The sequence below is a fragment of the Aplidium turbinatum genome, chromosome 3 (assembly GCF_918807975.1).
Source record: "Aplidium turbinatum chromosome 3, kaAplTurb1.1, whole genome shotgun sequence".
In the NCBI taxonomy this organism is placed as follows: Eukaryota; Metazoa; Chordata; class Ascidiacea; order Aplousobranchia; family Polyclinidae; genus Aplidium; species Aplidium turbinatum.
Genome location: NC_137474.1, coordinates 21916303 through 21927155, shown reverse-complemented (window position 1 = coordinate 21927155; position 10853 = coordinate 21916303). Strand labels below are relative to the sequence as shown.

Below are 10853 nucleotides of genomic sequence, written 5' to 3'. Positions count from 1 at the left end.
AACAGTCGTTGCACACCATAATGCAAGGTTTTAGCAGATTATTTGTATTCAGGACAAAAATTGGAATAAAACGGCAATCAAATCAACTCAAACAGAAAAATGTCAATCCATTTGCATACAAAATCAATGTCAGTGGAAAAATTTCCTACTGGTACGCTGCCAGTAGCCTATGTGAGGAAGACGAGATATCAAAGAAGTTTCTAAATCACGTAGCTCTGTTCCGGCATCCAGGCGATTTCTTTGCTTTGTTATTAAAGCTAGAGATGAAAAAGAATTGTCGTAGTTGAAACAATTACCATCAATTCGATGGCACGAATTCGTTTGCAAGAGGTATCCAAAAGTGTTACAATGATGTTTTTCAAATCTTGACTGCAAAGTAGAAGCACAACATATTGTAATTCAATCAGACTTTCTTTTTCATGAAGATTAAGGTCGCATGTGTTGACATCATTCATCGATGCATGGATTGTTTATCCAAAAGTTTCCATGTCGAGGATCTTCATTCTTCATGTTACGCAAAATGATCGTCAAAATTGTTAGCCAACTCTTTCAAGTGTTGACTCACAATGCTCAGCACCTCTTTGTACTTTTTTCACCACTCCATTTTACCAGCATTTTCCACAGCAAATCGGCTTGTCTTCATTCTATTCCGAAGCGCAAATTTCCGCATAGTCTTTGAAAAACAAGATCTTTGCTTTCTCAAACTCCGGTTTTGGCAAATTTCCATTGCACGCCTGACTATCCCGGAACTTCAAATCTATTTAATTCCACATTTTCGTCTCCAACGACTTTAAAATTTTTCAAAATCAAGGACAAAATCCCCCATTTGGTTATGTATTTCTGTGTTTCAAAACTTTTTGAAAACTACGCGCAATTGGTCACAAAAACATTATCAACGGCATAGAATTAGGCCATCAAAAAGTTCACCTTTATTATCAAACAATTTTACTTGGAGATATGTCAGTTTTACAGCTGTGCATATTTCACAGTGCAATCACAATTTTACAATATGCTAATGACTTCACATTAAAATAAGCTCTGCAGAAAGTAAAATCTTCTGCGGACCGGCAAAATAATTACACTGACCGGCACCGGTCCGCGGACCGGCGGTTGAGAACCACTGTGTTAGACTACCGATCGATCGAAACGTGAACACGTTACGTTTCTGTATAGGCTACCTACTTTTGAGCGTTGACATTATAATTCCAAAATAATATCTATAACATTCATATTTATCGATATTTTATGAATTGTACCAGATTTTAATAAATTGTAGCAAAAAAAATTCTGAAATTAGCCCAAAAGGTAGCAAGTATAAAAGGACTGTAGCGGATGAGTTTTAATTCGCTACAGTGGTGACATCTGGCACCACTGGCTGCCTTAGCGGGTGAGCGCAGTCTGACTCGGCGCCGGCGTCACAATACGACTATTAAACAGGCATAGAACATGTATTGAACAATGGTGAATATGATTTCATCTGGTAAGGTTACGATATATGAGAAATATTGATTATTATGCATTTTGAAGAGTAAATTTAAAAAAAAGCCAAATTTAAGGCTAAATCTAGAAAAAAGCCAAATTTAAGGCGAAATCTAGAAAAAGGCCAAACGTATAATTTCTGAGGCCAACCGACATTAAAAAAGGCCAAATTCGAGAAATTTGGCCTTAAAAAGGCCAATCTGGCCACCCTGATCCGCCGGTAAGCACTTTAACGGCAAAATTTCTTTAACTGTCGAGAAAACCTCGAGCCAATCAGAAGCTACGTTGTCCGTGACGTAAGAACGTCAAAATCATGAATGATCATCATGAAACTCAATAATTTAGCCTACTTGTTTTGTCAGCTACATGGCGTGTGTCAGCTACACTTAATATAAATCAGGGGTGACGAACCTTTTTGCGGTCGCGGGCCACTTTGTCAATTACACATGGTTATCGGGCCACACAACTTAGCGCTTGTCAAAATTCAATGACGTCACATATTGGAATCGACCAAAAATACAAGGTGAAGTTGGTGAATAGTGTTTTAACAACTTTGCCTTCTAGCTTTCCTTTTTCTAACTTTATACCGTACCTTGAAAGTTAGTGTTTAGGGCAAGAAAATAGCAAAGGAAAGGTGTACCAGTGAATGCATAAAACAGCTTTGAGATGTATTTAATGCATGAGCGATTGTTAAAGAGTTTTGCGGGCCTCACAAAACTCTTTGACGGGCCGCAGGTTCGTCACCTCTGATCTAAATCTTCAACCACCTGGCGTGAGCCTGGATACGACAAAAAAACTGCTCTTCATCTTCGATACTATAAATCCCAATAACTTTGTGAAATTACTTTAATCAAACATACTTCTAGCTGAAATGTGTAAGTCTGCACTCTGCCACATTTAAAAGTTTAGCTGAATTAGCTCCAAGTGCCTTTGTCTAAATCTTTTCTCAACTTTTTCTAATATATAATTTTTGTTTAACATGTGCGGTATTAACTTTTTGTAAATAGCCAATGCACTATGGCACTTCCACTATTGTTAGGCCAGATCATCATCCATGTGTCTCTCCTCCCCTTGCCTAGATGAGACCTGCCATTTGTCCTCGCAACCCTTTTTTTCCCGACCAAACTGAGAAGTTTAGAGTTTCGTTATTTGTTGGATGTAAGTAGACGCATGCTAACAGTTTTGACCACCTTAACACACTAAACCAGCTTCTGCTCAACATAGCCTACAGTTTTCAATTTTTGTCCCAGGAATTAACTCTTCAAGCAATACTTTCCCTAGTTTGTGTGTGCATTAACATCCTCAATTATATGTCGTCGTTAACAATTGCAACATTTGTGAATTCATTTGAGGCTTTGGTCACCGAAATCAATATATTTGAACTAACAAATTCAGTCCACAACACTTTCCATTAGGCTGTTATTTAACACTAGCACGTTAAGTTAAGCACGCATATGTGCTGCGATTTGTGACCGTATTAGCAACTGAAAAAAACCTTGGTGTGAAGATCACAGAACTGTGCTTGCAACTGCACGGTGTTATCAACGTCCAAAACAACTCGGCTCCAGGTCCCCTGCGGTCACAGACACGCATATTATCCCTGAATTGGGGGGTATCGCGTTTGCCAATCGCTCATTGTCGCCTGGTTTGATTGCAAACAAGTCAATTCTATGTAGTTGCTTTCCCCATTGCGTCCAGAGTTGTTGCACCATAAGCAGCCCTCATTGCATCCGCATGCTCTCCATAACGGTGAGTGTAGGGGTTTGGTTTCGCACGTTTTTGTGGCAGTGGATCACACGCAACTTTTCTATCCGATCCGCGCTTTCGTTTTGCCTTCAGAGATTTAGGCCGAGTATCCTCCCTTACGATTGTTAATCCAGCGTCTTGGCAGATTGATAGAACATCAGCTGTCATTGCATCTATCCGAGTGACTGTATCATTTATCAATGTGTGATCGTTAACACGATACAGAACATTACACAATCGATCTACAGATGCATGAACATCCCTCATAGATGTCATAGGTGTGGTAGGTGATGCATTGCTCGGTCCAGGGGCGTCGTGGTTTATGGATTCAACATTGGTGGCAAAATCGAAAGACGGTTGCACAACACTTTGTGGAGAATATGATGGGCAAGGCACCGCTAACGTACCAACCACGTCGGGATCGAGCACAATCAACACAGATTTGGTGTACCACGTTGGAAAGGATTCCCAACGAACATTTGCCACATTATGAATAATGGCAAACATATGTTTGCAAGGAAGAAAATTGAGTTGGAAATCTTGGCATGTGCAGTTTGGCGCACAGTTGCAACTGCCAAAGGTTGTTCTGTAACGTACTTCTGATGAAGTGCTTTTCACAACAAACGTATCTCCATCTTGAACAATGGAGCTTGCGGTGACGTCTTGGGATGAAATGATACGATTCAAACATTCGTGAATGAAATGTTTGGGCCGATTTTTCAAGTAATCAGGAATCGAAGAGTTATAATTCCGATAAAATTCCGACGAGAACATGTTTTCTTGTTCGTACCTAAACATTGCAAAGATAACAGAATTATTAGTAATTAATTAGCCGTTAGCCATGTGATGTGCCTTTCTCCCCTGCTTTGGGTATTGGGTATGGTCGAAAACGTTTTTACTTTATAATTTATGTCCAGTTTAATGCATTATGTTAAATGCCGTGTGGTTGCTTAGTTTTATGGTTATTAGTAGCAGACAAACATGCAGAAAGTGGCAACATTCAACGATTATTCTGGAAAGTCACTAACCGACGTTTGTTGTCAGGGAGAAATTCCTTGTGGAGAAGCGTTACAAGAGCAGATAACGATTTATCCCTTCTCATGCTGATGTATTCCTTCAGAGTCCTGTTCTGCCGCTCCACTCCATTGTTGGTGTGAAACGTGATGCTGACCTTGTCAGAACGGTAAAACCACACCCAACGCTGAAACCCACCAACAAGTTTATTATTTTATTGAACTAGCCTACGATTTATTTGCATTTAGGGTGGTTTATATTGCACACAAACCTTCTTTTCTGTAAGCCAAACATTCTCAATATAATTCCGGAGTTTCGGATTGCTTTCCACATTCAGATGTCATTCACAACTCTCATGCCAAGTAGAGTCGATGTTGTAGCAATGTATGTGTCATTGAGTTCCTAAAGAGGTGGGTCTTGACTCAAAAAGTCAAAATGCAGCTCAGTAATTTTTTAAATCGTGTGTTGTTTGCTGTGATGAAGTCCTACAGTTCTTCCCTATTGACAGTCATCAAGTCCACAATGGCACGTTTAGAAGGGTTCTCAAATCTTGGACTTTTCAAAGCCTTTACCACTTTCAGTTTTATGCTTTCTATTTTCTTTTTGCTCAAAGAGAAAAGGCATGTCTAGAACATGCAACCAACAGCTATGTATGTCTAATAATAATAATAGGCCTGTTTACCTAAAAATACCATATAAATTAAATAGAATTAAAAAAGTTATGCAAGTGAGCTATAACTTGTCAAAAAGTCAATGTGGCCCATTTGACCCCATTTTATTTAAACAGAAAAATTACAAAAAGTAAAAAAGTGGGACTATTAATATTTTCAACATACTAATTCAGCATTCTGGGGTGTATGCTGTTCAGTAAATTTTCATTCCAGCTTAATTAGTTTTTGTGGTATACCAAAGTTTTTTTGGTAAATTTTCAAATTTTAATATTTTCACATTTTTTGGCCACTTTTTGCATCATCTGAAGTATATTTTCTAAATGTAGATCTGTGTTTGTTTTACATGATACAAATCTATGGGAAAGCAGCTTTTAAATGAGCTATTAACTTCCGATTTTAAAAAAGAATAAGTAGGGGAAAAAATGTGATAAGTAAACAGAGTAACAGAATGGCCCGTTTGCCCCCGCGTCCCATTTGACCCCGCTTGACCCTAATCTCCCGATACGCTCCTTTTCAACTTCACTGTGGACATTCACCTGACATGGATGGTTGTGTTCATTTAGATTGGGAAAAGTAACACAGCATCCAGTCGTGTTTAGCCTTGCTGTATTTCCTTTCAATACTATTTGCAGTTGTTTGCTCATGTCCCATTTGATCATGGAAGTTGGTGTAGACACCTTAACAAAAACAGAGGTAAATGTGGCATATCGTCAAAACCGAGTATGATATAGAAATACTTAAAAAATTGCAATTACCTTAAAACGAAAAATCATGGACAGAGTAATAGGGTACTACGAACATTATGATAAGTGATCATGCTAAAACCGAAACTCAATATATATGTGATAAGTTACCTTATATTCTGGAAATTCAGCAATTTTCCAAAGTTTAATTGTGGCATTGCACTGATCCGTCACTGTGACCTGTCATGAAATTCATAGGATAAGTTGATTTTAGCCAAAACATTTCTAGGTGTGAGATACAATGTGCATTCCATGGCAGGTTGAGATACAAACTTTATGGCATTCACCTGAGTGCTTTGCTGTGAAGCAGCTTCTTTTGGTCGACATTTGAATTGGACATATTCCAACTTGATGTATGGTGTGTGCTCTCGCCAATAAATGACACTATTTGGCACTTCTGCATAGCAACATGTTTAACAGTTAAAACAGCATACAAAATAAACACATTGGGCATATCTTTATAGCATTCTTTTTATTGCACTCAGTAAACCGTTCCCTCTTTTGTGATGTCTAACCTCGAAAACCCAAACAAATGTCAAACAAACAATAACCTGTATCAAACTAACATGGTGTACAATATAGGCCTATTCTCTGGATCTAAGAAGAGTTGCAATCAACTACATTTCCATTTTCTGATAGTAGCCTACAAAAATAATATACGATACTGTATGTAACACTGAAAACCACCAAGCCTACTACGTGAATATGTTAAAAAACAAATTGTCTCAAAACATAGATTGGTTGTGACCCAAACCCTGCCTTTGGTTACCGCTGGACATGTCACTTGGTCCAATCAATAACACCACATAGGCGTATGGATTTGGCACACTAGATGGAAAAAAATACAAAAGAGGTCAGTGAAGTAGGCTAGGCTACTTTGCATCAACGGAAAAGCTTTTACACCTGAAAATCGCGTGTCTTTGAGAAACAAGATGAACAGTTGATGAAACAGAACACATTTGCAAATCTTTATAGCTTTCTTTTTATTGCAGTTAGTAAACCGTTTCCTCTTTTGTGATGCCTAACCTCCACTTTGGTGAAAACACTGTGCTTTGCAGAAACCTTTTTAGAATCTTTGTCAACAAGGAAAAGGCTTATTATTGTAGTATGAATATCAACACTTAGTACACTAATGAATTGCAATGGCAAGATATTAAAAATCAACATTAACATGGCACCGTATGCTTGTTTCTGAACAACAAGAAGTTTTGTTCCTGCTTTTGCTTCGTACTCTTTAATGGATCTCATGGCATCTTCCACTGAAGGCAACCACTACAACAAAAAATAATTTATTTTTTATAAGCAATCAAAGCATTTATGCTATAGCCTAACAGTGAAGAAATGCAAATACTACACACATGCAACAAATCTGGATTTAGCAAGTATAAGGTAGCTGATAGTTTGAAGCTTCAGTTTTTCTTCTTTCCTTCTACTATAAATAGACTATTTCACCACATTTAGGTTTGTTTTATTCTGATGACAGCTCCTGATGAGTCAGTAAAAAAAAACTGCAGCTTCGAGCTACCTTTTACTTGCTATTTTCAAGTTCTGTACTACCATTTACTATTATAGAAGAGTTCAACGTATACCAATTGTGTGAAGTTGGAAACAGTAAAATAGTTGAATATTGGTTGGTGAACTGTTGAAGGTCTTGTTGGGCCCTAGTATATTGCAGCAACTACATTACAAACCTGTACCAGTCCATGACTTTCAGTGTCATCACTTTCCTCTACTTCTGCAGAGCTCTGAAAATCACAAAGAACATTTGTAATGACACAATATCTTTTTAAACTTTTTAATTATGCTCTTTTTTAATCTTACTATGGACATTCACCTGAAAGGGATGGCTCTGTGCATCTAGTTTAGGAAAGGTGATGCAACATCTAGTCGTACTTAAACTTGCTTTGTTTGTTTTTAAAGCCACTCGGAGTTGTTTGTTTAAGTCCTTTTTGGTTGTGGAAGTTTGTGTGGATACCTTAAAAAAGTAAAGAAGGTAGAACACACTAGAAAAACTGGATGGTAAAATTAAAAAAAAAATTTCCTTCGTGTTAACATGATCATTTAAGCTGTAGAAAACCAATATCATTGAGTGTATAAGTTGAAGACACTTTGCAATGATACAAAAAATGTAAGAATTTAAAGATAGGCCTACTGGTGAAATCACACAATAGTATAAGTTACCTTATATTCGGGAAATTCAGCAATTTTCAGAAGTTTAACTTTGGCATTGCACTGATCCGTCACCATGACCTGTTAAACAATCTGTCATGAATCGTTATAAAATCCATAGGATAAGTTGATTTTACCTGAAGTAATGTAAGCGTGAGGCACTGCATAATTTTGCTACATACCTGAGTGCTTTGCTGTAAAGCTTCTTTTGGTCGACATTTGAACTGGACATATTCCAGCTTAATATATGGTGTATCCCCTCGCCAATAAATCATGCTGTTTGAGATTTCTGCAATAATTGTAGTAATGTGTTTGGGTACCCGGACACTTTGCCGAAACTCATTTTGCCGAAAAGACAAATTGCTGAAATTATACAAATGTATTATCATTAACACATAAATATCATTCGCAAACAGATCAGTTCTTTCGGCAAAATGTCTACACACGTGTGTTTGGCATGTTGAACAATATGCAAAATCAAAATGTTGCTTATCAATACACCCGGTAGTGCTTTTTTAATTATCATATCAATTTATTTTTTGTCATTAATGCATCCGGAATGAAAACAATACCATTAGTTGAGGTACCGTAGTCAATACCCCAGTATGTAAATGATAAGGTGACATGGCCAGTGGCAACAAAAATCTGTCCGCCCTATTTGATCAGTGGTTAAGCACCCTACTAAGACCAAGCGGCGCTGATTCGACTATTGAGATGTGTTCTTGAGCAACACATCGAAAGGACAACTGTCCATTTAGCAGAACCTAGTGGATGCTGCACAATCTACTTCATAAAACAATCTGCAAAAAACTCGTGGTATATACATAATGCGGGGATAGTAGCAACACTCAAATCCTGATAAAAGCACTTCTCGTTGTCGTTGACATATTAGCCTACATTTTTATGCCACTTGGAAGTGAAGATACCACTTTTTGAAAAAATTGAGTACTTCTAAAAACGTTACTTCAAAACCAATACATCGAATAGCCGTAAAAAGATAACATTTACACAAGTTATGATAACATTACAGCCTGGCTAAATAAACTTTAAAATTTTGGATGCAACCAAGTTCGTACCCTGAAAAAATCGAAAAAAAAATAGCACAAAGCCGAAGTTGCTGATCGCAGTTTCCGCAAACAAACAAAAACTCTTAGGATCCTTACCGGAAATTTTAAAATGTTTGCGAAAACTCCGATCAACCATAACCCTTTTAAAATGTTTGCGGAAACTCCGATCAGCGACTTCATCTATTTTTAATTTTTTCTTCTTGATCTTTTCCTAACCCTCACCCTTTTAAAATGTTTGCTGAAACGGCGATCAGCGACTTCGGCGAACTCTAAGGATCATTACCGGAAATTTTAAAATGTTTGCGGAAAAAAGAAAACTCCGATCAGCAACTTCGGCTTTGTGGTAATTTTTCTCTTGATCTTTTAAGGGGGAAAATTTTAAAATGTTTGCGGAAACTGCGATCAGTGACTTCAGCTTTTTTTATTTTTTCTCTCGATCTTTTCAGGGTATGAACTGTTCAGGGTACGAACTAGGTTGCACCCAAATTTCTACTGTCAACAAAGGTAAACCTCTACAGTTCAGTATGAATTTTGTAGGATGTTATGTAGCAAACAACATACACACCATATGCTCGTTTCTGCGCAACAAGAAGTTTTGTTGCTGTTTTCTCTGCATACTCTTCAATGAACTTCATGCCATCTTCCACAGAAGTGAACCACTACAACAACAATAATAATAATTGTATGCGCTGGCAAATAAACACAGTGCAACCACATGCCATGATATAAGCACTTTTTGTAGTATTAATAGTTTACCCTGAAGAATAGATCTGACTTAACTGAAACAAACCTTACCTGAGTTTCAGGATGATCATTCATGATGTGGGCTACTTGCGTTTTCCTGCACTACGCTGCCTGCTATGAAGCTAATAATGCAAATGTCAGCTATTGCAAATGTCGTCACACCGCCAGCTATGAAACTAATAATGCAATTTCGCAAATGTCTTCCATTTGGGTTTTCGCGCGTTTTTTATGATTTCACGTCACAGAGAACGTAGCTTCTGATTGGCTCGAGGTTTCTCGACAGTTAAAGAAATTTTGCCGTTAAAGTGCTTACCTGATCCGCCACCCTGGTCAACATGACGTCACAAAACGGACGCAACTACTACATAAAAGGAAAAAAAAGGATGCAGAAAAGTGGCGGAATGAAGGTGATAAAGCGGAATGGATATGGATTTTTTGACAATTTTACTGTGTTTTTACAATAAACTCATTAAACCAACGTCGAGTGTTGAATATAACTACCTAAAATGACATAAAATTTACCAAATTGCATCAATTCAACTAAAAATTTACCCATTAAAACTTTAAAAATAAAGATATGAAACGTTTGCATCTAAATGTGTTGTAGCTATCTAATTTCTGTTCGTATTTTAATTTTTACAATAAAAGTACCAATGTAACGCAACTGCAAAGAGTATGTCTTGCTTTATGCACGTGGAAAGTTTCAAGTTTATATCTTATCTATAAAACGGGCAATCGTCGTTCAAACGTAGCCGCTCGGCGACACTTTTTTCCAATGCGTTGTAAAGGCGAATCGATCCTTATTCAGTATAAGCCACCCCCTGTTTGCTGTGATCGGTAAATAGTGCTTCCACTAAACTTGCTGTAGTTTTCTCGTTTCTGCTCGGATTTTAACAATTTTGCCATGGTTGGAAAGCACGATCATACATCTGCACGAATCAATTAAACAGTAGCACAAAGTAAGTACCGTACTAGCTTTATCTTGTGATAACTTAAACTTCACCAACTTGTACCTATTCTCAGCAATTTAATTTTTGCAATAAAATCATTAAATTTTTGCAAACTAAAAAAGTATGTCTTTTTTTATGCACCTGGAAAGTTTCAGGTTTATATCTTATCTACAAAACTGGCAATCGTCGTTCAAACGTAGCCGCTCGGCGTCACTTTTTTCCAATGCATTGTACAGTGCCGGTCTTTGGGGTGTGCGAACCGTGCGATCG

At 37.5% G+C, this 10853-nt stretch overlaps 1 protein-coding gene across 1 annotated transcript; it reads right to left on the bottom strand.

The window, feature by feature from the left end:
- Nucleotides 1–3147: 3147 nt before the first annotated feature.
- On the bottom strand, nt 3148–9708 carry LOC145765958 (uncharacterized). The gene is made up of 12 exons (XM_082577615.1): nt 9685–9708; nt 9451–9548; nt 8005–8185; nt 7835–7903; nt 7488–7628; nt 7345–7398; nt 6832–6925; nt 5941–6050; nt 5765–5833; nt 5447–5587; nt 4254–4426; nt 3148–4015 (listed from the first exon to the last, which is right to left on the bottom strand). The coding sequence occupies exons 1-12, from the start codon at nt 9706–9708 to the stop codon at nt 3148–3150; spliced, it is 2022 nt and encodes a 673-aa protein (XP_082433741.1).
- Nucleotides 9709–10853: the final 1145 nt, after the last annotated feature.